Source organism: Cottoperca gobio, chromosome 24, assembly GCF_900634415.1.
Source record: "Cottoperca gobio chromosome 24, fCotGob3.1, whole genome shotgun sequence".
In the NCBI taxonomy this organism is placed as follows: domain Eukaryota; kingdom Metazoa; phylum Chordata; class Actinopteri; order Perciformes; family Bovichtidae; genus Cottoperca; species Cottoperca gobio.
Window position 1 is genome coordinate 13,776,151 of NC_041378.1, and position 27,500 is coordinate 13,803,650.

At 41.1% G+C, this 27,500-nt stretch overlaps 1 protein-coding gene across 5 annotated transcripts in view; it reads right to left on the reverse strand.

Moving 5' to 3' along the window:
* Positions 1–27,500, reverse strand: part of plcb1l (phospholipase C beta 1-like) — a 110,722-nt gene that overhangs the window by 38,258 nt on the left and 44,964 nt on the right. For all 5 annotated transcript variants that reach the window (XR_003834597.1, XR_003834596.1, XR_003834598.1 and 2 more), the window contains exons 4-10: positions 14,961–15,101; positions 13,994–14,073; positions 10,698–10,751; positions 8,759–8,834; positions 6,685–6,785; positions 5,781–5,947; positions 349–495 (exon numbers count right to left, since the gene is read on the reverse strand). Coding sequence is in view for 2 of the 5 variants with exons in the window: in XM_029462747.1 (XP_029318607.1) it covers positions 349–495; positions 5,781–5,947; positions 6,685–6,785; positions 8,759–8,834; positions 10,698–10,751; positions 13,994–14,073; positions 14,961–15,101 (766 nt within the window). In the remaining 3 variants the exon portion in view is untranslated. The remainder of the gene's footprint in view (positions 1–348; positions 496–5,780; positions 5,948–6,684; positions 6,786–8,758; positions 8,835–10,697; positions 10,752–13,993; positions 14,074–14,960; positions 15,102–27,500) is intronic.

The window sequence follows — 27,500 nt, forward strand, 5'->3', positions numbered from 1 at the left end:
GACTACCATTTAAAAAGAAATATTTAACTCATGAATATCAATGAATTGAGTCTCATAGCATGACTTGATTGAATAACCTCTAGAGAGGTGATGCAAGTAAGGGTGCCTGATATGCATCGGCGCGTTTGATTGGCTGACCTGCCAGGTATCAAGTCGGCTGTTTTCACTCGTACAATCTTTTTTTTTTTTTTTTTAGATAAACGAGTGATCTGTTTATGTGTGGAAGAATAAATGACGCACATGCGCAATCAGTTAGTAAAATCGAGTCGAGTGGTTGTAAGAGAAATAAACAGACAGAGCTTACACACATAAAAGGCTTTTGACTTGTGTCTCGATGTGTGTGCGTACCTGTGAGGTATGTGTTGTGTGAGGAGTTGATGAAGTAGTGGGAGAGGGGAAGGGTCATGTCTTCGCTCTGGTCCAGCTTCTCAGGGGGGATGATGCAGTTCTCCTCCCCACTCAGATACCTGGCGAAGCCTTCCACCGAGATCTGACCTGCACGAGCACACAGACATGTTAGTCAAGTACTGTCTCTGTAGCCAAAGCCTGTTATAGCTTATTCCTCTGTGCCACAACCCTTCATTGTTGTTAAAAACACATCAGTGAGACAAACTGTTGCACTGGGTGACGTGTTCCTTCACTGCGATGAACATGGGCACTGAAGTTTATTTTGACATATCTCCTGCTGACATAAATACTCAATACCATACCAACCGTGTATCAATCCTTGGCTGGAAATAGTCCCAAATAAATGCACTATTTAACCTTGTTAAAGTAATATTTGCTAAGAGCTACATCGGCCTGCCGTTTCAGAAAATGATCTAAAAAATTGATTTGATATTTGTGAGCTGTGTTTGTTTTGTTTTTAAGATTTATGACTTCAGTATAAAGACATGGGCTGACTGCCATATTCGTAAAGTATTGGTCTTTTCATGAGATTCCTTGTCAACAACAAACATATAGAATATTGCCAGCCTTATCCTTTACACTACATTAATCAACACATGGTGCATGGCATATGGTGGTGCACTGCTATGTGCCGTTTTACAAAGATAGAAAGAAGATTTTTCCCTTTGCGATGTTTAATAAAATAACAGTCTTGAAAAACAAATGTGCGTAACATTATTGCAGGTACATTCAAATGAGCAGTTGAAATTAATTGTTTGCTTAAGTGTTTTAGTTTCTTACATATTACAATGTTAGTGTACTGTCAGTTAATAACCTTCTTTAGAAATATTAAAGCTGTCTTGGTGGATAAATGCATAAAAAAGGTAGCTTACATTACAAACCTGATTTTCTACACTTCAGGCTCCACTAGCTTCTATGCTACTGGCCATAATAAGTCATACAGGGATCTGAAAAAGCTGAACTACCCTTGAAGTTGAACTTTCCTTGTGCTGATTGTTTGTCAAGGTCACCCATGTTAAGCTGTGTCTTTTTGCTGTCATCACTGAGCTCATGTCCTCACGGAATGTGCTTGAGAAAGTGAATAACGCTGAATAAATACGTAATAAGCAGCAGATGAAAAGCTCCAGTCATCCAGACACAAGATTAAAATTTCCATACACATTACCATACACGTCACACACCACACCTGCATGGATTACATTTTGTACAACATATAGCAAGCGCTTGAAGCGAAACCAAAACACTTGCAACCTCCTCCACCCGCACACTCACTTGACGTCAGGCTAAATATGCTAAGTGATGCAAGCTCGACGGGTGCAGCAGGTCCCTCCGGCCACTTTATGCTAATTAATGCGGTGCCACCCTCTGCAGAGTTGCTGGACTAATTAAGGCTGGCTGCTGTCTGTGACATGTGAGCTCAGTCGCACTGAACGTCTTACTCCCTGCTGACTGCCAGGACGTCCCTTTTCCAGGCGGAGGCCTAACCTCTGTGCCACTCGCACTCACAGCAGACACAGTTTCCCCAGTTCCCAAGACATTTGTAGGTCAAACAGGGGAAAATGGTGTTAACATTGCCAGGATTAGAGGTGTACTTACGTGAGAATCTACAGGTGATATTGTAAAGGTGGTGATTGAAAGGTGGAGTTTAATCTGAAAGGCTACATTTGTGGCCTGAGCTCACGAGGAAACTGCAGTGTAAATGTATTCTACATTTAATTTAAGAGCCTCCTCTTTGCAATCACCAAAGATGAATATGCGATGATATGCCAACATCCTCTATTGATGTAAGAGACTTTAAGCACCTTGTTTCATTTTGCATTTTGTTCATCTGCACTCAAACAAAGTAGGAACGTTTGAGCGAGCACAGACTAAAGTCCTCAAAGAGTAAACAGCACTGAAGAGATGAATGAAAGGTATAATATTAACACAATAAAAGCTGGAAAAAGATAATAAGAAAGTGGAACAAAGAGAGTGAGCAGACAAGAAGAAGAAAGTGTTTTCCCATTCCTCTTTTTAAATCACAGGCTAATTTGAGGCAGACCTAAGGCACTCTATCCATTATCTCCGATTAAGGCAAATTTGATGATTATGATGCTTTTACATTGCTATCTAAAACCATATGCTTAGTATTCACAAAGTCACCCATGTACATTTCTATATGCATGTTTGAGTGTCCTTGAGAGAGGGAAAAATGTGTGTATGTGTGTGGGAGAGTAACATTTGGAGGTCTGGACCCCTCTGCAGAGCAGATGGCAGCACTTCCTCCGGCAAGATAAATACTTCACATGGGGAAATCTGTCACTGGGACAGAGAAGGGCACGCTTCCAGAGAGCCTGGGACAGGCCAAACACACAGCATCACAGTACGGGCACATGACTGTGATCAGAATCAAACACGGGGCGGACAAATGGGATTTCAACATGGTTACAAAAATGATTTGATCTCATTGAGGCACCGAGATTAGGTACTTTAGGAGGAGAGATTATTGAAGCGGGACTTAAATCAGTTCAGGTCAATTTAGTTTCAGTGTAATGAGTATTAAAACGTGAAAATGTGATTGGCATTATAATAATATAGTGAACAGGTTTTTGGATAAACAGCCTCTCCTGGCACCCAAGATTAGCATTTTTTAAATTTGAAAACAGAAATTGTATTTAATAATAGCCTCCGGACCATTTGTTTGTTCTCTAAATATTGTTTTTATATATTTAACCGTGTACTAAACGTCAGCTCTGGGGCATAGTGACAAAGGTTTTTTTCATAAACAGCTGTATGCTGCTATATAATGATCCATTGAGCTGTGAAGACTTTTACGAATCATGCAGCATGCTGGGATATGGTGAAACGCACATGTAGTATTGATTGTGAGGCTGAAGACAGTTGTCATGCAATCAATGAAGCCACATTTGTTCAAATGTTTGTGCACACAGATATTATTTAAACTTTAGATAAGTACAAAATATACAGGAAGAGTGGACTTCAACTCTTTGTTACAGTTTTTGGTGTTTTCTAGGTCATGAAGGAGAAATATATATACATATAAACTAATGAAACGCACATAGAGTCAGTATTTTCAAAAGTAATATGTTATATTGTATGTTATTCTGTTTTTATATTATTTAAAAAAAGTTGTGGTATAACATCGTGGTAACAAAAACAACCCAGTGATTTGCTCGAGAACAAACAGAATGTGGAAAGGTTCATGTTGGCATACTTGTATAACGTGCTTTCCAGCTGAGATCAGATTTGAATTGGCACATTCACGACTTTGTTCCCTGATTTCTGGAGTGGGATGTTCTCCAGCTTTGTCAGCTCTCTGTCCACTGACACTTCAGACAACATGAAACATGTCGAGGAGTGTTGGATCCCCTACGCTCATCCATCTTGATTGTTCATGAATTATTCTGTACCACTCCTGATGCTCTAACACATGCAGTCTTGTGATGCTGAATGATGGTCATTATTCAGTTTTCAGAAATGCTGCTACCCACAGTACTATACAATGGCTGAGACACATGCAAATGGTAATAAATGTTTATGACATGGGCAACACATATGTCGCATTAAGCAAATTAGGACATGCATTCAATAATTTGACAACACACGCAGAATATAGAAACGATACAGAAACACTACAAGTTGCTGCTACTGGTTGCCTGGCAACTGTTCCCAGCCAAAAAATAGTCCAGCATGCAACCCCCCCCTCAAAGATTTTTATTTTAAATGACAAAGCTTTAGAGGCTCTGGTAGGCAGGTTTTGTAGCCGTTTCCCCCTGTTTCCAGTCTTTGTGCTAAGCTAAGCTAGCTAGCTGTAGCCTTATTCAAACATATATAAGAGTGGTATCAAACTTCTTTAATTCCCTGACAGAAAGCAAATAAGCATATTTCCCATAATGTCAAATTAGAGTATGGCTTTAAGTTACGGTGCACTGAGCTCTCTCAGCCACTATCGCTACCCATATGCAGGATTATTCAAGTCTTTCACCAATCAATCATAGATCTGTGCACATCTAATGCATCAGATTGTTTTTTCTTTTTCTCCAGTCATTAAATGGTTAGTAATATATTTACAGTAAGAAGAAGATTTGTGAATTATACAAAGAAGAAAGGTAAAGAGCAGTAAAATAAAAGTACTCACATCTAATAATAAATCAGTTGATTTATATTTTGTATTAGTAATCTAAACCTGCAAAGTAACTACTTACTAAATTTGTCATATAAATGTAGTGAAGTAAAAAGTATAAGATTTGCCTCCAAAATGTAATGGAGTTGAGGTATAAAATACTCAAGTAAAGTAAAAGTACTGCAAAAATGTACTTAAATACAGTACTTGAGGATATGTAATTAGTTACATTCCAAAACTGCACCTCAACAGTGTTTATGTACATGTTAACATACTTGAATGTACATTTGTGTTCAACAGTGTCACATTAGTTCTCTACTTCACTCCCTTTGCCACTTGCTATTTGCTCAAGCTCTCCTGAAGCACCAACACACAGCAGCTGCTGGGTTCGGGGGAGGGTTTGACGAGTTGGGGTAAATCTAGGTCAAACGGGTAAACATGCTTGTGCGCTTTGAGTGCCTTGAAGCACCCAATAGTGTAATTATTTTCTTGAACACATAATAATATTTGCACTTAACCTAATCAAAAAGGTGATAAAACTTAATGATATAATAAAATGTCCTGACCGATATCGTAATAACATTTTTACCGATAAAGTAATACCTACATACACTATTAATTAATACCTAGTACATTATTAAATGTACTATTAAGTATTAAGGCTAACTTTTTTCTTTATTTCAAATTCGATTCAAAACCCTTTTTGAATGCAGAAATTTCACAAGGTCGGGTGAAGCAAAGGAGACACTTCATTCAATAAGAATCAGTGTAGACATAGATGAAAAATAACATTGCAAGAAGATTGATTCGACTGTGTTGCGTTCATCGCTCGCCTGTGTAACGTTAGCCAATATCTGCAGCTTTCTGCATTTTCTGATGCTTTCTAATGTAAGCTCCACTCTGGTCTGGGTATGGGCGGGTTCATTTCCCATTGATAGGGCTTTTAGTTGAATGCATTTTTGCCTGATAACAACGTACCACTTGACATCTGTTGCAAATTTGAAATTTGACACTAACAGTATTATATATTTTGTATATTTGCACACTTTAGATTTATCGGGATAATAAACCTGAAAGGTATTACATTAGTTTTTATTACATTTTCAAAAAAGTATTACATTGTTGGGTGCTACTCACCGTATTTTATGTATAGAAAGTTGCTTTTGACTGTGCCGTATGTGTGTTTGTGTGTACTAATAAGCATTATAGTGTGCTTGTGTTTGTACTGACAGACATTTGAGCCACTGACCTTTCTCTGCCAGAGAATCGTTGGGTTCATATTTGTCCACCAGCACCTGGACCTGTTCTGGTTTGAGAGGAGGGTAGAGTATCTCGTTCAGACGAGGGTCTCGCTGTTTACTGTTAATAAACTCTGTCATCTGCTCAACATTGAGATATGGACGACTCTTAGCCCCCCTGAGGAGAGAAGAGAGGAGAGGATAAGATGAGTAGTGGGTACAAGAAAAGGGAGAAAACAGGAAGGTTACCAAGTCAGAAACAGAGTTTAAAAATTGAGATGCGAGAAACTGAAACAAGGAGAAGATGATAGAGGGAGGAGCGGTAATTAAAGCAGCAAAGATATCTGGAAAGAGAGAGCAACAGAAGCATAAAAGAGAACAAGAGTAAATTATGAGATTTGATTAAAACGCCTTTCATATCTAAGTCTGTTCCACTAAATCATCATCTCAATGCCATCTCATCACTTAACTGTGATTAAAATCTAGATTTTTTTTTCTTGGAGTGGCCCCTGGCGTGCTGGCATGCTGCCTCAGCTGATGGTCTGAGTCCCTCGGGGCCGAGGGGGACAGCTCAGCACGAGGGGCCACGCCGCCAGGCTCGAGGAGTCACAACCAGGGCCATTACAACATACTTCTCAGTACTAATTAATGGCTTATGATGATTTTAATGGGTAGAATTCAAGATTATCTTAAACATGCAAAGCCATATGGTCCTTTTCAAGGATGGCAGCCCTTATCTAGCTGCCAGTCTGAAACGAGCAGCAGACGGCTCGGGGAAAAAAATATATTAAATTAAATCTCACATTGTTTCAGGATTTTCAAACTAATTCTCCTCTAAACTGGAAAGAAATGTATTCATTGGAGGTTGAAAAGATGATTACTTCCCAATACAACTGAGGGAAATATGGTTCTTACACGTCAGAGAAGATGTGGTCCAGCTCGGATCGTGGGCAGATGTTGCTCAGGAACATGTTGTAGACCTCTGGAGTGAAATCCTCCTGGGGGATGGAGTCACTCTGCAGCAACGCAACATGGTCACAAACATGGTCTACACATACACATACGTACTGCACATACAAATCACAGGGCAGCAGGTTGCCTTGTGGGTAAAGACACAGAGGAAGTACTACACATCTGTAGCATTTATTAGTTCAGAATGAATTGATGTTTTTTAATGTAGTGCGCGGGTGCTACACCATCACAGCTCGTATGTATAGGCAACTTAAAAAGTTTGTAAAACAGTGTGCATCATAGAGTGTGTAACTCTTAAAACCTCGCCACTGGAGGGGAAAACAACTGGCGCCACAATATGCAATCAAGGGCTGAAATGCTAACAACATGCCTGTAGCTAGCTAAAGTCATTAGGTTTTAGCAAGTTAAAGGATTAGGCTATTATTATTATTATTATTATTATTATTATTATTATTATTATTATTATTATTATTATTATTATTATTATTATTATTATTATTATTATTATATTTAGCACCCTTGTCTACCAAGGGGAAGTTGATAACTAAAATGATGACGGGACAAGTTAGCAAGCTAATGTTAGCTATGTGTTAGCATAGTTAGCTACCGTAATTAGCTAAGGCACTTGCAAACATAGTAGCCTACTGCATAGATTTCTGATTTAGCCACATTCCACTATAACACAAGTGGCCTACCAAAATGCTTTAGCTGAACTTATTGAAATATATATGCTTGCTGCACACGTAGGCATACGAGTCAGGATCCAAGAGTTTCCCCATTCCCATTATTTCTGTTGTTTGCTAGCAGAACTAAGTGACAAGGTAGCACCTTCACGCAATACAAAGTCAATAGAGAGCAAAGTCGAATTCAGCAAATCTTTGTAACTACGCACGATGAATCTTTCTATGCGCACAAGTAAAGACCTGTGTTTCATCCTAAGGGATGCTATAATCCTATAGCTGACCTTTAGTCTCCCTCTAGAAGCGATTACACGCATATGAATTTCAAATAAAAATAATTAACCAAAGACGAGTGCAATTTGAACTGAGACTTAGACAAAAAAAGCTGTGACCACAAGGGCTAATTATAGAGCTATCAGAAGTCAAACAGGTCTGATAAAGACACAGTGCAGGCAAGAGCATTGTGCCAGCGAGAAACAGAGCAGAACCTAATACTTAGAGAAAAGAAGATGGGGAGGATCCACCGGAGGGAGGGGGGATGCAGGTCAAGCCCCGCCGAAACTCAATGAGTCATTCTAAAGACCTTGGTGTGAGCTTGGTGTGTATGTGCTTTTGCCTGTTAGTGTGTGTGTTTGACGGATTAACAGCACTACCATTTAGCTGTAATTACTTGCGCGTTGAAACAACAGCAAATCCCACAAGACCTTCATACGGCAACACGTTCGTACCTCCTGCTCTGCTAATTATGTAAAGCTTGTTCTCTGTGTGTGTGTGTGTGTGTGTGTGTGTGTGTGTGTGTGTGTGTGTTTATTCTGTTTGTATTCTGAAGCCATTCATTGCAGCTACGATGTGTCTGCCGTACTGTATGTGCATATGTGGAGTACAGATCTGCATTAAACAGCATCATCTTACTTCCAAACATGCAAATTGCTTGCTGCTGCTGGAATACAGAGATTGTTTGCTGTGTTGGGGGACTGTTTACACCCCAATGCGTGACGGAGCAGCTTCTCTGACAGAGGTGAAGATAAAACAGCTTTTGTCATCTCTATTGCTCCCACGGGGATGTTTTATTACAACCAAGGCTAAATGAGTTCTGAGTGGGAAGTCAGGCAGACATCCAGAAAATAAGACTCTAAAATAAATCAGCAAAGCAGCAATCAGCTGCTGTGCTAGGAGAATAGAGAGTGAACTGTGATGAGATGACAGACTAATTGATGGATGAAGATGAAAGAGCTTGGAGACCAAGAGCTTGGAGACTAAGATAAGACAGAGGGACACAGACAGGAGCAGGTTCAGAGATAGGAGGAGTAGAAAGATTCGGTATTTTTGTGTCTCACTCTGCCAGAAGGGAGGTTACAGTTTTCCAGGGCTGTCTCCACTCGCTTCCTGTCTGCTGAGAACATCCTGAAGATACTGCGTGGGACACAAAAACACACCCGCATGAGTAATCGCAGAAAATGCCACACAGACAAAGGAGTTTTCTCTCTGATCCTCTGTGTCAAACTGATGAATTCATCACAGCTTATTTGATACTTATTAAGGACATTCTGTGAGAAAGCTCTAGTGCAGCAGGAACAATCATAACAAGGATAGAAGTAAAAACACAGAAACTATAAAGGCGACAACCACATAATTACAGGGATATGACAATAATGAGACAAAGAAAATGTCAAGATGACAAATTAAACTGTAATATATGCATAAGAAAATCTAAATAGAGGCAATGAAGGAAAAATATAACTAATTCAGTCTAATATAACAGCCTTGCAATACATTTTTAATTCATGTAATGTTCTGTTTTTGGAGGCTGCACTTTCTGATGCTGTTGATTTCATTATACCAAGAGTTGTTTCTAATATTTACAAAAGGTGAAACTTGTCCACACATACACTGAAAACAGTACAGTCATACTCACTTAATGAACTTTTCATATTCAAATGTAAACAGCACAATGGCACAGAACAAAGGAATGTGAATACTGCTGTTCACAGCGTGATACTGTTTGTAATCCTCATAAAAACAATAAAACCATCTCATCTTTGTGAAACAAGTTTACAAAGATGAGCACATTAAGTGATATTGTAGTCATTGCTTCTTATTAATATCATTACCATTTTCATAACCATTACCATAACATGAAATGATCATTATCATACTACAGTTTCTTAGACAGTAATTATTACTCCACACATCCCATCTCACGGCTTTTGTCTTGTGTTAAAATCTTTCCAACTCCACAACACGTAACTAACCGTCACGTTGATCGCTGTCCTGTGAAAACCATGAATCTTCAAAGCATCACATTTTCATGAGCTAAGACCAACGTCCCTGTTTTACACTGTATTTTTCAGATATCCCAATGGATTATTGAGTTTTCACCTGACCTGCCTCAATCAGTCACTTTGAGTGTACAGAGATATCTGTGCTTATGTGTGGTTGTTGCTGCTCTCCTGTTTATTCTGTTATTCTAGTGTATACAGACAATAAATGAGATTAACTGCACAGTCGTTAGAGCTGCCGCTGACTGTTTCCAAAGTTTCCTTTGGTCATATGGTGTTTTAATTACATGCAGAGGTATTCCTGTGCAGATCCACGAGCGCCTACTGCATGCCCAGTGGGAGAGCAGAGTCAAGCTGACATTAGTCAAGCTGACATGTCCTCCCAGCTAGGAGGTTAATTCCCTAAACGGCAAGGAGTGTCTCTCTGCCTTTCTGTGTTGACACCCACTGCTTTCCCCTGCGGCTCTGAGGGAGGTTATCATGGCATTCGCTGTTGCCTGCCTGAAAGCTCAACTTGACGAATGGAGATGGAGCGAGTTGGATTTGCGATGAGCTGATGATAAACTCCCAGATAAGTGAAATTCATAAAAAGGAAATTCTCACACACATCACACACTGTCAGCTGAAGTAAGGGAAAATTATAAATACTACATCACACACACACACACACACACACACACACACACACACACACACACACACACACACACACACACACACGTGTAATGAACAAACCAACAGACAGAGCAAAGGACAGTGGTAGGAATAATAGAGCTAATTCTACCGCAGAGCAGAAGAGTCATTGGAAGAACAAAAGGGAGTATTGTGACGGGGTAGGGGTAACATATTCTAATAAATGCACACATGTACACAGAGAATGTGTGTACACTGAAGCGTATACATGATGCTAGTAACAAGAGAAGGCAGAGGAAGCTACGCATTGATCAAAAGAGTGGAGAGGTATCAGGGGAGAGGAGGATGAGTCAGAGAGACTTACTTCTTGACAGGGATTCTTCCCTCAGGGTTGAGCTGCAGCTGCATCCGAGTGTATCTGCATTGTACAGAGCACAAACCTTACACAACATGAAATCAGTGTGAGTAATGTACTTGCTCAAATGTATTTTCTATGACTGTGTGCTTTTTTGAGTTTGCATGTGTGACTGTTGTGCATAAAACCTTTGTTTGTCTATGAGGGATTATGCTAATTCCCAGTACATGCACACAGTGTGTCTCTGTAACACAGAGCGAGCATGTGAGGTGTTCTCTGTGCACACCGTGAATATTTGCCCGTGTTTACGTGACTTGCAGTTAATCCCTGGAAGTCTTGCACAGAGCCATGCAGCAGCAACACATGCAGGCAGCGCAGCCTGAGCTATAAATAGCTTAGCTGCAACAGGAGCCATCATTCCAGGCTGGGCATTAAGTGGCTCCTGGCTAATAATTAATATCCATTGCAGTGTTCACTTCATAGAGCCAGCCTCGTGCCCCAGGCAAAGTCACCGATGACTGTAATAGTTAACAGGGCCAAACTGTTTTTTTTCTCGAAAAAAGAGGAAAATATAAAACAAAAAATGTTGGCAGAGAAAGAGCGAGTTGACAACAGTTGATGTCACTAAATGCTACATGATTGTAAGACGGAGAAATGGATGAAAGGCTCAGTAGTAAGGAACGAAGGAGGGAGCAGTTAGGTGTTTCTTGATCTGCCTTAAAACTGCCTGCATTATTCATTAAGACAGGAAAACAGATCACTTGCATCTGTCTCTGTTTTCTGTTTTATTCATCACTTTCTCTTCTCTGTCTCTCTTTCTACTCTCTACTATCCTTCTCTAGGTAATACTGAACCACAGGTGAAGTGTGAGTCGCCTGGGCACAGACATGCAAAAGCCCCCACCACCTCTCCTACACAGGAGACACAAACACGTCATAGTTGTTTAGCCTCTTTTTGTTGTTGTTTTGTGTCTCTTTGTAGCTGATACGCATCTTTCTGTGGTTTTGTGTCTTTTTGTAGTCATATTGTTTCTTTGTAGTTACTTTGTATCTCTTTGTAGTCATTGTGTGTCTCTGTGTGGCCTCAAAATAATATTTGTAGAAAGCAGTCAGTTAAAGACATGCTGGGTTGTGTTTTAGTTCCTGTTGCTGTCCCCCGCAAATTAAATGTATCACAGCATTAAGAGCTAGCATGGGGAATTAACCACATGCAGAAGAACCTCAACGACTCCTCATGCAGTACTAGTGTCACAAAGAATCATCTTATTTATAAGTAAGCAGTGCACGATAACTGCTGCTGCGAGCAAATCAGCGTGACTGCGAAACGTGTTCAATTCTATTCAACAATCTCTGTGTACTATGTGGTCGATGACCACTTTTATTGTCTCATAAGTCAATTAGACTCCTCAGGGGCACGAGTTAACGGCTTCTGTCTACTGATAAACATCAGGCAGCTGGGAGTTTTCACCTGTCAGAGCCGGCTATACTCTCGCAATACAATATAGTAGATTCATATTTAGTGTGTGTGTTCCAATCAAATCAATAGTGTGGGGCTGTTAGCCGTAAGACACAGTTATTACACAGGATCAGAGGTGCGGTGAGGGCAAGTGATGATAACTGTCCCACTGGACAAAGAGCCACTGATGAGGTCTCGGGGTGATTTATGCAATAGACTGGAGACAACAAAATGGTGACACCGCCCCAATTTCAGGTCAGCAACCCGACCTGTTTGAGGATCCACTGACACATCACTATGGGTACATCCCAAGTCTCTTAAATTGCATCCACGTTTCCCTCACTAATTCCCGAAGACGCAAGGAAACCATGCGAGGAGAGAGGAAACAAGGAAATGTGGTTTTAGAGAAGCGACGTCCGTTTCTGATGTCAGCGATCACAGCTGGATCAGCTGTCAGTCGGCTTTAACAGCTGTAGAGACTTTTGACGGAGTTTGTGTCTGCACACATGTACACTGTGTAATAAAGGCACAGCTATCACTGCCAGAGCAGCAGCTGCTTGGTACCTTTACTTAGGTATTTCCATTTTCTGATACTTTATCAACCTGCATTCTTTCTTTATACGGATTACTGTGCCCTGCAGAGGCTCAGGGACCTTTCCTACGGCAGAAGGCATTTATATTATTTATGCATTATTAGCGTTAATATGTATTGATATTTTGATTGTGAAGTCATTATTTAATAACCCAGAATTTGATTATGGTGTCTATTCAACACCGGACATCTTTTGTTAGGCTTAATGTTTCAGGGAAAATACTTAATTCATATCAAACCTGACGCTCAGGAATGATCAGCCTCACATGTGACTGAATGGAAATGACGAGTCAATGTAAAACTATTTTCTTGCTGACAGAGACTCTTCGACTCTCTGACCATGAAAAGAAAAGTCTTTCTTATAAATGAAGAAAGTTGTTCGTGGTCCGTTTTTTTGTTATCTCTCTTCACTCCGGGATGAAACTCCAGTGATGTTGAAATGTATCAGATCAGTTGGATCAGCTGCAGCGTCCAATCAATAACTTATATCCGACAATGGATAGATCGTAAAAGACTTCCGTAAAGGCTGCTCTTGTGTATCCTTGCTCAGCCCTCCTCAGAGATCGCTCCTCGCTCCTCAGAGCAGAAATAAGAGCTTTGGAACGGTTTTCAAGATGGCGCACCAGAACGACTTCAAGCGAGGATCGAAAACACCATATAAAGGCACACACATACATGCTGTCACATATTCACTATGTACTGAGAGGCAAATAAAGCCGCCTGAGATGCACAGGGTCGGGTTCATAAACGTAAACATATTTCCAGCTGATGATTACATTTTTGCTGCTTCTTCTTTCTTGTCTGTTTTCTCTCTCCATCGATATGAGGTGAAATCACCTTTATAAACTCAGACCCTCAGGCTGCCTTGTAGAGCTGTGAAAAGCAACCTCCTGTTTGTATGTGCCAGTACAGTACAGCCCCATATGTACATTGGTGTGTGCATAAAGATGCCTGTGTGTGTGCTGCTGAATGTTATGCTGTTTTACTGCTTACTTTGAGGTTATGTGTGTGTAACAAAAAGCTTTGCATGCATTTGTAAGTAAACACTAGCAGCAACAACACGTGTCTTGAATTACAGTCAGTCATATGTTTCTTTTACACAAGACGGACCTGCAGACCTGATTTTCATAGTTATCTTAGGGATTTATATTTTTTGTAATTTCTTGTGTGTCTGAGTGTGAGTGTGTGCGTATGTGTGTGTGTGTGTGTGTGTGTGTGTGTGTGTGTGTGTGTGTGTGTGTGTGTGTGGATGACATACGCTTTCTCAAGGCAGTCCTCTCTTGACATGTTCTGTACAAAGAGGTTGGATGCCAGGTTGAACAGCTCTTCCGCCCATTCCTGCAGTAAATAAAACACACACAAACAAAGTCAGGTGCAAACCCTAGTGCTGAAATCATAGACTGTAAAAAAGAGGAAAGAGCTTCCGGTTCTGAAAAGTGAAGCCAATGCGAAGTGCCTTAAATCTGCATTATTTCTAATGGCCAGCAGGGGGTGACTCCATTGGTTGCAAACAGAAAAAAGATTATATAGAGGTCTATGAGTAAATTACCACACTTCTCATTTGACCTCAGTAAACAGTTTCCTAATGGTCCTAATCTCTAGTTTATGGTCCTAATCTCTAGTTTCAACTCTTCTTCAATACAGCATGATCTTCATTTTGGTTTCAATGATGGTCACATTTAGAGTCAAATAGAAGATAAAGCAGGGTATGCTTTTGTGCGTCGCTATCTTGTGATTGACAAGTCAACCTGTCACTCAGGATAGAGGCGTAGCATTGTGTAACCTTCTCTAGCTGCACCATCTCGTGCAAATTATGTTCACTTCTGGCTCCAAAAAATCAAGATGGCGACGGACAAAATGCCAAACTCGAGACTTCAAAACGGTAGTACACAAAAGCAATGGGTGACGTCCCAGTGACTACGTCTACTTTTATACAGTATGGTTAACATTTGGTATAAATTAAGACATAAATTCGAACATGGGGATATGCTGATAATGTCCATTTGAATTCAGAAAACAATGTAATTCAAGCTTTAATTTCTGCAATATTAACACATATGTTTCTGTTTTGCTCTCTTATAGTTCCTTCAAAGGCCTAGTTTATCACTTCATTCAGTTGAAAACCTTTCTACAGTCTTTTCAAGTAAAAGGTTTCATAAACACTGATCCCACAGGCAGGAATGGAGCAACTTATTATTATAATTGTTTTGTTGTTGCATATTTACCTTCGCTGTCTCCTCTTGGAAAGCCATGAAGTTCAGATAGGTGATGTTGACCATGTCAGGGCCGCTCACCACTGTCAGCATCCTGTTCTCCATCTTCCCCGCCAGTGTGCTGACATCCAGTAGCTCACGCAGCTTGGCTTCCTGAACAATGAAACACAAACGAGACAAAAAAACGTGTCATCACTAATATCAAAGTGAAAGGTGTAAGGTGCATTTTCATATCAAAATCTGATCCAGTCATTTCATGCCAGCTTCTAACCGCAGCTACATACAAACTGTAAATCATCTCATCTTACAACAGTGGACTACAGTTCAACCAAACCTGCATCCAAAAACTAGCAGCACAAACACAACTTAAATCAAAGGACATAAACCAGGCCATGGGGGGGAAAGGTATGCTATTACTGCTCTGTGTCATGGCGTTGTTGTTTAATAAAACAAGAATCGCCCTCTGAATGCACTGAACGGAAACAAGACCTTCTAGTATTTGGGAGTTCGCACCTTGTCTGGCACCTGATTTATGTGATTAATGAAAGGTCAGCTGTCTGAGGCAGACGGTGTGAGGAGCAAGGTGAGACGCTGCAGCCCCAGTAGACCCCAATGACTTCCATATTACAGGCTATAAAAGCAGCAAACAAGATGGGTTAAGCAGAACTACGATGCAACACATTTCAAGGGTAAACTATTCACTGATATTGAAAGAATGAAACTGGTGAAGTTGCTGGTACAATGTGTAGACGTTTACTATTTTAAAAGGGATTTATGGTGTTATTTACTATTAATGACCCCATGTTAACTCTCCAAATCCTAAGAGCTTAAGGGTTTTTAAACCTTGGTTTTCCAGCTTGTCTTCAGTTTGAAAAAAACATCCTCCCATCATCACACTTTCAGTGGAAGATGGTGATAAGAAGAGCAGCCATTGCACAGCAGAGCCTCGTGACCAGGCATGATCAGAGCATTCACTTAGCCGAGGAGATCCCACGAGGATGCTGTATTTGCTCAGAGTTTTTATTAAATGCTTTCACAAATACAGCTAAATTCATGAGAGGAAATCATCTCCACCTTGAGCGCTGCAATTTTCAGATTTAATACAACTTTAATTCCCTGCAACCTTCATCATCCAGCAAACAGCAGCAGGTTAAATGAGCCTGTTGTAAGACGTCTGTTGTCTGTTGTAACAAAACATTGGGTGCTGGCAACAGTTCAGTGCACACAGAGACACACTCTGAAGGATTTGTATTCAGAGGAGGAAACTGTCTGAGGAAAACTAAACCAAACAAATTTTTAGCAAATATACATTTAAGCAGCTCATCTTTGGTGCGAATCATATAAAAAACAAACTACAATGCCTCCGAGGTACAAGAGAGGAATACCAATGATCTTTTTCCCTCCTTCGTGGCCCAGTGCACAAGCAGCATACAAAATGGTTGCGCCAGCTTAATTAACACAACAAAAACGCAGTGTAAAGGATTTTGCAGTGAAAGCAAATGAGCTCCCACTAATTTAACCAATCAAACAAAGAGCATTGTGTCCTGTGTCACGCTGATAAATGTCCTCAACACGTCCCTCACGCCCTCCAATCAAATTGTGCGGCTTAGTGGCGCCCATTATTATCATGCTGAACTTTTCTGAGGCAGTACATTTTCCCTATTGAACAATCTTTCCCCTCTGACAGTTTTCCTGCCTCTCATAGAAACATTCACAGTTTTATGAGGCTGTATGGAGAGCCATTTCACACAACATACTGCATATTGCAAAAATGACAGTTTTCCACTGTTTTGTGATTTGCAGATAAGGTTAGAGTTGCACGATCCAAGGCACGACCACCAATCAATTGAAGTCAAAGTGCTGATTTGAACGTGAATCCATCACTGTCTATTTATGCAATCTGAATGCCACCAGCCCCATCAATCAAAGCATAAAAAGCCACTTTCAATTTGCTAAAACACAAAATGCCTAAGAACCCTTCGAGGGATGCTTTGGCAGACTGCCGGAGATGAAAGGCTTCTGAGAACAGACGAGACGACAGTAAAATACATATTTCATTTATTACAGCGCTTGAACGTCAATACAATTTCATATTGTTTTGACGGTACTTGTAGCCATTAGCCGAACACACAGCTCAACTCCTTGTACAGCGCAGTCAGCGGAGGGCTGATCTGGGAGGGAGCTACAGGCATTTACAGCACATCTGGAGAAACATCAGCAGTTATGTTGGGGAAGGACTCAGTCGGAGAGAAATGAGCTGATGTCAGGGGGGACGGACCCTGCTGGACAGGAAGACGAGGAGGAGGTAATGAGGACAAATAAAGCCATTAAAAGAGAAGAACGGAAGAGGAGGAGAAGAGTGGGCTCAGCCATGTGAGTGAAATGTAAATTGTGCTGGTGCATTGTGGGAGCCATTGGAAGCAGGCCTGAGGTCCAAGTCACCACAAAGATGAAATATTTAGAGACAAGCAGGCTATGGGTGGGCGTTGGATGAGATTTGGGATGATGAAGTGGTTAAAGCAAGAGGACACTTCACAGTCTTGGACTACTAACGTGAATGTCTACTTTCTCTAGAGTGAATGCGTGTGAAAGTGTGTGTTTATTCAGGCATACATGGCGCATGTTAGCAGCTGCGGTGTGCCAGTACTGGAGCTCTTCTCAGTCACTTAGCATTCAGGTGGAGTGGTAGCCTGAAGGAAATACACACACTCCCTCTTCCTCCCTTAGTTTGTCACAAGGCCCTACCATTCACCAGCCATGCACTCAAACTGTGTCACACTCTGTTGGGGACAAGGGATAGAATTCAGATCGGCAAAGGGAAGCCAGCCACACCTGAAGTCATTAAACCTGCAGCATGGCACCTGTCTACACACACACACACACACACACACACACACACACACACACACACACACACACACGCACACACGTGCTTTCAAGTCAAGTAGAAATAAATCAAGACACACCGTCGCATGTGTGTGTGCATCTGTACACACAAGAGACATCACATCAAAGGAAATGTCAATATGAATGATTGATGATGGCCAATCTACCTACACACATGCCACTCAACACTTGCCTTTAATGTGTTATGTGCACCACAGATGTGATGCCAGGTGTTAAAAACTTAAGTCAACTCAAGATTCACTTTACTATAAGCAGAGAAGATAACGCCCCACAAAGGAAGATCTGCCATTCTCATTTCTGACAAGTAGCAATATTTCTTTCTTTTTTTCATGAAGCGTTTAGAAAATTAAGATCAAAGATCAAAGATAGCTGCTTTAAACTTGTCTAGTTCAAGAAAAGTGTTGCTGATGTACACATTATTGTTACAGTTGCTTCAGAATAACTTTTTTTCTCCTTAATGTGCCAACTCTCAGATGAAGCCAAAAAAAAAAAGAAGCCATTTTGGTTGGCATCTTGAGGATGCCTGCACTTTAGTCGACCCTGCCAGGCTGTGCAGTTTGCAGCAGTTCACACTACATTTTTAAAGCATGTGCACTTGTGAAATGAAAGGATGTGTCAGAAGCACAGAGCTTAAGACACGATTTCAGAGGTTTAAGATTTGTGGATGAAAACATTAAATATTGTATGATTTCTATAAGCTACATGTAGCATTTGGAACCTCATGTGACCTCGTACTTTTACACACCTCATAAATTGCTAATCCCTTCATCAAACAAAACACCCAATTATGCCCCTATCAACCCTAGAGAACCACAGGTAGAGATAAACATAACCGCTCATGAGCCAGAGGGCTTGAAAGTCATCAATGACTTTACATCAGTATTCAGAGAAGCACGTCTTTACATTTGGAGCTGCTTCACTGCAGAGCAGCGCTGCAGGTTACAAGCGGGGCATTCTCCTGCTGCTGGCTAGCCTCACTAACTAACAGAGCGGCAAGATGCTGCTGGTGGGGGCAGTAAAATGCCTCGGGCATTTGTAAAGAAATGATGGGATATCAAGCTGTGGGGTTATGTGCTCATTCTGCCACACAAATACTGTGCAGACGCGTGTTCTCTCATTTTTACGCACCCATGTGTGGGAATAGATGTGAAGTGGTGGCAGGATGATGATCTCCCTTAAGTCAATTACCTTTATGTCATTTTAATGTTGCGTGAAGGGCTTTGTTCAAGTATGTTGTGTCTGCCTATTTAAATGTGTGCTTTGATGTTTATCAGTATGACTCAGAGTCTGCAGAGCGTTTCACCCACAGCAAAACTAATCCTAAAACGACTCCCTCTCCTGGCGATGCAGTCATTTATTTAAGATGGTCACGCTGCATCTGCATCTGCATGTTTTAAACATTACCCGTATCATAACTCACACCAACATAAAGCATTGAGACATTGATCCCATTAGAAGAAAGAGCCCCGTCATTCTCGCTAAGCTACAGATGTTTTCCGCAAATGACCTTCCTAATCATCACGTGCACACGCAGACGCAGTTGCAAAAATATAGACATCGCACTCTTCAAGCATACAGATACCATGAGTTGCAGTCAAGTAGGTAAACACACATACTGTATTAGCAAATGTATTTGCCCATGTAAATGATGTGCTGTACATGGTGCATGTACCTCAACTGCAAAATGTACAAGAGCTCAGCACAGTGTGGCCATATACAGTTACATCAAATACTATTTTTCTTGCTTGTTTTTCCCTTCAGAATGTACAATAATCAGGTAAATGATTGAAGACACTTTAAAAAAGCTCAGAGCAAAAATCAGGATTTCAGTGTCATATCTTTGGCAGGTTAAAAAGACCTGCAACTAAATGGATTGTAGAGGCTGCATGCAAAGACACACACACACACACACACACACACACACACACACACACACAAATAATCCAACAACTTCAATTCTGAAAAAAGAAATCTTACACTTTCCATCGTCACAGAGGGGAACTACAGTACGGAGCATTTCTGTTACAGGGGGACTCCAGGTAGTTCATCTTTAAAGCCTTTCTGCTGATCAAAAGGCCTGTTTGATTCAGCCTCAAAAGCAGCAGCCTTTCAATATAAAGACCGGAGATCTGTCTGCTCCCATTACAGTTCTGCAGTTTCATATTTGAAACTTCCTCAGGGTTGAAACCGCCATACTTATTTTTCTAGCTTGGGGTGAAACTCGGCCACTTACGTGTACAGTGTACAGACTGAGGATGAGCCGCAGATAAACCTCTCACAAACACCAGCATTGTAAACACGATCAGAGAACGGGAAGGAGAACAGAAGATGGAAGGTGCGAGGGAATCGGAGAGGGATCAGGAGAGAGTCTTTGATTCCCCCCTCCCCCCTCTCCATCTCCTGCTATCTGCATCCTGCTCCCCTCATCTGTAAGGCTCCCTGTCTCTGCCTCTTTTTATTATTCTCCCACATGGTCATAATTCCTTTGAGCACTCAAGTGTCAGTGGACGCAGCCTGCCACAGTTTCATGAGGCGGAGAATTGCCCACAAGGCCAGGAGTAAAAGGTCAGCGCTTCATCAGTCAGCTGTCAGGTTATGCATCACTGACTATGGAACCAAACCTAGTGCACACATTTGGCTTTGTGTGTGTGTGCCCCGGCAGTCATAAGTCAACAAAGACCTTCTCAAAAATGGGAAAGGGGTTTGCTACTGGTTGAATGTGCCAAATATGATGCTAATTACTTAACATGATACTTATTTTCCTTGAAGCCATCTGGCTCTGTTGCCTGTAATACAGCTGTATTGGTTACTGTCCATCAATGAGACATCAGTAAACTCAGTTCGAGGATGAAGAGTAGCCGGCACAAGGCTAGGTATAAGCTCTTTATTTTGCATTTGTTTGATGGAGTGTTTTAATGGCTGAGAAGTGAATTAGAGTAAAACATCACAACCTGATTAGAGCAAAGCTGAAGATCATCCAGAGCTCTGCACAGGAATACTTCAGCCAGTGATGATGTGTCGTTGGCGCTCATGAATCGCGGCACAGGTTGAGAAAATGCATAGGAGGAGGTTAGAAAGCGCATATGGATTTAACAATCCCTCTACACCAGCTCTTCTACAGGGGCATTTCATTAACCCCGAAAGCAGTAAGACTTGAAGCGAGAGATGGAGGGGTGGACAGAGGGGAGACGGAGAGCACATATTACACCATTTCCAAAATGCCAGCACATCAGCGATAACTTGTGCTGACAGGCACCCACTTTCATGTCTTGGGGAAGTGGCGTAACATTCACACCCAATACTAATCATCTCAGGAAGCACAGTAGAACTGAGTATCAAACACTTTAAAGGGAATGTAAAATAAAAAGGCTGTATTTCTCATTGTATCATGAATAATCTCACCACGGACCGCACAAACTTATTACAGTACTTCTTCCTCATCGTTCAACTGCACAGCTAGAAATGTATTACAATAAAATGTAGGAGGTCGAGGTGTGTTCGATGTATCTTTCAAGAAGCTTTTATAATTTGAAAGAACTACTCCTATATCCACTCACGGCACGAAAGTAAAACAATTAAATGCATTTTCAAGCCTGGAGCAGTTACCATTCTGACAGCTGCAACTTGCTGTTGTGTATAAAGGTGTTGCATAAATAAATAAATAGTAACAGTAACAGTAAATAGTTTTTCAGAACATGATTTTGAATTGCAGTTGATTTAATCATAAAAGTAAGATTCTCAGGCTGGAAATACTAAAGCCATCTACCTACACAAGATCCTGGAGGGGAGTCTGACAGGAAGAGTCACCTGCCCACTATCACAGTGTTTAAGTAGAATAAAACTGCGGATGTCAGAAAGCTGTTGACAGCTGTAACTGCAGCCAGGGGCCAGAAAATGGCTGAAAAACAATTTACCACCCTGCATGTGAAAACTCTTGACATCTCATTCAGGCTGCTGTGTCACTGAGGAGAAACACATTCTTCTTTGGAAACGTAAGGAATGCTTGACAGCATTTTACTGCAAATCACAGCCCCCTCGATAACTAAATCATCTGATTTAACTGTCATCCGACCGACTCAGTCACGGAGGGTTGGAGGAACTTTCACCGCCTTTGACGTTTCCTCCATTACATTTTGAGCTGGAAAAAGAGTGGGACTAATTACTGCGCTACATAATTACTGTAATATCATTTATTTCATACCACTTTATTCTTTAAATAATATCTGATATTGCAGAATGCTAAACTAATGTTTTTATCATTTTATTGTCAACGTCACAGCAGTCTTTCCAAAAAGAAAAGGAATAAGAAAAATAATCGACTGCACAAGATGACCGCAGGGCTTTGAAGAGAACAATGCTCCAGAAATGGGCAGGAAATTGAGCAATCTTAATGAGAAATCTGCTTTTGCAGCTTTTTCCAATGTGACATGAGAAGCATACGAGGAGTGACTACTACTGTTGGGATTATATGGCACAAATATTGCAGATGGAATAATTAGTTGGAGGCCAAACAAAGTATGTTTTCATCGTATATTTCATTTCGCAAAAACATTAAGCAATATATTGATGGCAAACAAAAAATATGGCGGTGAAAAACAAATTTAGAATAAAGCTGTTGTATAAATGGTCATTACAGCCACTGAGTGAGTGAACCAGACACAGAGAGCAGCTCTCTGCCTCCAAATCACATTTTGAATTAGTTTGTTTACAGCTCCAAGGACAGTTCAAGGACATATTTTTGTTATTTTGCATATGGACTTGTTTGTGTGTATTTCTCTGGACATACAGTATGAGGCTTTTCAAATATGCAGAAGAGGAGCATTCTAAATGTTATTTTTAACAAGAAATCTCATAGGGAAAGAAATTAAGTATAACTAGAAGGGCTCTCAGAGAGCGCAGACCTCCGCCAAGGCCATTTCCACAAGTGAAACATAATCTATGTACCCGCCCTGTGATTAGGATCAGCTCCAAAATTGAATGGGTTCTTCGTTGGCCACTACAACACCCTTTCCCCAAGTTTCAAGAAAATCAAGAAAAGTATTTTTTCTGTAATCCTGCTGACAAACAGACAAACAAACCAACAAAGAAAACTGAAACCGAAAGCCTCCTTAGAGCAGAGGAAGAGACACACCCTACCCCTAACACACACACACACACACACACACACACACACACACACACACACACACTCCCAAACAATCTCTTAACAAGATATATAATCAATTATTTAAAAAAGGTTTTTATGTTTCTTAACTGATCATGACTTACCATAAGCCTGTATAAAACATTACTTGTTGATGAACGCAGATTTCAATCCTTTTTAATCCTGTGTTTACATTTCACTTGTGTATCAGACTTTGGTCTTAAAGACAGAATGTGTTGTGTGGTTTTCAAGCCGTATGGTACAGATACAAAAAAGTGGATGTTTTGCACTTAACTTCAAGGAGGATGTTTGTCATTGTAAACTCTCTAAAGAAAGACTTGATTGTAGAAAAAGGTTCTTTAACAGCTGTTTGAGTCTTTACGTCCACATTCACAGAAACACACTCACAACAACACCTGGACACAGCGGAGAATCCAAGACTATACTGCCATTGATGGCCCAAAACAGACTTTTGTAGCAGATGCCTGGGTAACACAGGGAATAAGAGACCTGTAGGGAAGGAGACTGCCAGCATGGATTAAGAGGGAACATAAAAGCTCAGAAGGCAGGGCATAAGGGTAATTATACAGAGGAGACTAGCCACTTCTCTGTCAGAGTCGCTTCTCTGTGAGAGTCGCTTCCCTGTGAATGTAACCTGCATAACAATCTGTTACAAGGGCACACATTCAGGAAAATGCAATGAAAAAAAAAAAGGTTGTGAATTTTACATGTGTTCATACCACTTACGTGTGTGCACTCATGGGTACTTGTGAGCCTCTAAGAGCAGGCCGGTGTCTGAGGGAGAGATGGGTAGAAGGAGCGAAAGAGACTAAAGAAAAAGAGGCGATAGGACAATTCACGCAGCGCGGGAATCATTGTGAAGGAAAGACGGAGAGACAGAAGGGGCAAGGGGCAGGTTTGATGAGGTGGAAGCAGTCTACCTGGCATGCACTCTTCCTCTCCCTGGCTGAGCTCATATTGGGCAGACAGGAAGGCAGAGGCACAGACAGGAGGTAGCTGACCTCGGTTACACCACATGATCTCCAGCAGGAGAAAAATAATCAACCGCTGTGACTCACCAGCTCAGCTATTCTCATTAGAGCGGGCACCGGACAAAACTGGGAACTTAGTGGCACACAAGTCAAACAGCTGAGCTGGCAATCAACTCAAACATGCAGCTCACTTGGATAACTAATTTAGTAAAGTATTAGAAGTGTGTTGTGTAATAAAATGATAAGACTGCCACTGAATCTTATAAACTGGCAAATGTCAAATAGAGAAAAATTGTCTCTCAGATTTGTGAGACCTTTTGAGTGAGATGTTATCCTCTTGCATAAAAACGGAAGTAAACATCTTGGTTGATCTGGTTAAAGGAAAATTCATACTTTCTGTGTCCGCTTGTCCACAAGGGTCCGCTATGGTCCTCGTGTCATCCAACTTGTTCGGGAGGGTCCACGCAGAACATGTGTGCAGCCCAAAATTTCGTGACCGAGCGGACTGTGCGCTAAGCAAGTGTGCCGACTCCGCATGCTCCTGTTTTGTTCCACGCTCTAGTTCAGTCGGTGGCATAAGTAAGTAACTGCTTTGATTCTTAAATCGTTGACAAAGTTTGTCATCTTGCTTGTTTTTTCTCCCCTTGTTACTTAAAAGTACTCCTTTCATTTTAGCGTGCCCAGGGTTTTATATACTCTCACCCACAAACTCGCTTGCATCAATTTGTGAGGTGGATGAACCCCATTCTGTTCAAGCTGTCCATCAGCTGGCAGTCTTTTAGGGGTAGCACTAAAAACAACTCCTGCGCAGCAGAAACTGGCAGGTACATAACTACAGTAATTATCCTGTAATCTTTCAAAAACTCTAATTTAGTGCGGGCAGACTTCTGGAGATGCAGAGAAAATGCTAACAGCATTCAGTACATAGAGTACATGCACACATGGAAGCAACATAGGCACGTCCACTGGCATCTATGAATGCACAGCTGCTTAAACACCCACACAAAGACTAATAAACATGGTCATTGCAAAAATAGACAGAAACAGAAACAGTCAAGAGATTGGTGGAACAAGCATCCTGGAGCTAGATGCTGCATTTCCACCTACTTTGTCTTCTAAGTGACCCTGAACTCTTAATTCCTTTTGGATGGGGATACTAAGAGGGGATCAATAATAAAGTATTATTACCTCAGCTAAGGAGGTTATGTTATGTTTTCACCCCGGTTTGTCTGTCAGCATTGATACTTTTTTTTTTAGAAACTACTGGTGGAAGAGTTTAGAGTGAGCCAAAGAAAAACCCATTTCATTTTGGAGCAGATCCAAAACAAGGGGCGGAGATACACACTATGTTTCGCCTTTGTTAACTTTGATAGGGCATTTGCGCTGCATTTATAGGGTGTCAGAAGAATCTAAAAAAATGAGTTCCTCACTGAAGAAATTCATGTGAACGCATCCCTAAAGTCAGAACAACAACTCTGAAACAGATATTGTTTCAACATTACAACTTAAAGCTCATGAAAACACCAAAGTCGAAAGAACGGCTTCCTAACTTGGGAAATGGGACCCTCTGAGGAACATGTGAATGCACCATTGGCCTTGGCGGAGGTCTGCGCTCTCCAAATGCCATTCTAGTTAGTAATTGTGTAAACACATGTTGAAGGTTGACAAAGACATTGTAGATATTCTACCAGATTTGTAACTCTGTATTTTGCAATTACAGATTACATTTCAACAGTGGATTTAAATGCCAGCAAGCGGCAAAACATGATACATGACTTTTCACAGCAATGTGACAAACATAACAGAGCTCCCGAATCCAAACCCTCAAAAAAAGTTGGGGCCGACTTTTTCATGGAGTGCACTATTATGTTTTCCCCACTTATTTCATATTCTGCTCTTCAATCAAAATGAACATTGTTTCCTCAAAGAGGCCTGCAAAGACTCAAAGCACATCAAGCTGTGTGTTTGAAAAGAGGGCCATTTCCAGCCTTCAGTCCTCCCTCTGGCACCCTGCTCGGGCCCTCCAAGAGCCAGGGAGAGAGACCCATGAAGAGAGGTCCCGCAGGGGAAATGTCCACAATGGGGTCCAGGAGTAAATGATTTATACGAGTCCCTGTTGGCACAGTGCAGCCTTCGGGCTGTAGATGCTCTACCACTGCTGTAAGGAGGCAGCATATGTCCTCTCCCTCTAGCTGTTTCCATCCGTGCCATCTTTAACTTACACTCCCCCTTCCTTCCTTCCTTCCTTCTTCACAAAACACTCCAATATTCTGCCCTTCTTGTTGTGTAGAGGACACTAAGCAGACTCCAGCCCCAATGACATCTTTAATAATTCTGACCAGAACTAATTGGGTTTATTGGGGACATTCCTGCAGGACTAAGGGGGAGGGCTGTGTAGCATCAGAAGCAGTCGACATGCTGTATAAAGTAATAGTGAAGCTGAAGAGAAGGGGCTGTGCTTTGTCTTTCTGCTGATGGAGACGTACACAGAGACCTGGCTTTATTCATCCCAGAGACACGGCTTAGTCCTGATTTGTAGGCTTATATGACGCACAGGAGTTGTGCATGGCATGGCCCACACTTTATAGGAAGTGTGCCAGCCTCTGAAATAAGGCTACATAGTACAGGTACACTACATGTATTGCCAGTGTCCTGCAGGAGACTTTACCTATGCATTATTAGCTTTTCTTTCTTCGTTAACAAACAAATACCATTAGGCTAAATGAAAGTGGAGATTAAGGAGATAAAGTTTCTTCCCTGACTCTTGTTGCATAAAAAGCTTTTCATATTTGATCAGTTAGTTATAGTAAAATAGTGAAACATTTTACACATCATGTTTGTTCACAGTGAGAAGTGAGAGCATGATGTGATGTTACAAGAGGGATTTATATCAGATCTTTCAGATTTGATTGGATGGCTCAAAAGTGGAGTGGCTTAGCAGATACAGGGCTGCTGATTGGCTTAGGACTGTTGGCCTCCGCCCACGCTTCCCCCACCCCCGTTTTTAGATCAGGAGGCCGAGGGTGAGGGAGAAATTAATAAAAGTTAGACCTCAAACACATTCTTTTCGATTTTTTTTTTTTTTTTTACTCATTTAACTACAGTTCACACCTCTGACCTATGATATCATTTGAATTTAGAAAATGTATTTTATATTTCACCCTGTCTTTAAAGCATATAATTGCTTGAATAAACGCTAAAGTGGCTTCACAAAATCAGTTTTACACTATTAAGGCATTCATGCCTGACATTATTTTCTCTGAAATGACAGCATGACTATTTCATGAGACCATTTCTTGCCAGCGAGGAGGTCAGGAGGCATGTGCTTCAGACAACAGGGTATGCCTGGTCAATCAGACCTTCACTAAGAAAAAGTCTGAGGAAACAGTTTAGCGCCATGCTGTCAAGCCAGTTCACACACTGTTCCGCCCATGGAGAGCAAAGTTTACTGGGTGACATAATTCTGTGCATAAGCAGCCCAAATTGGGCCTCCAAATCCCTATGTACACA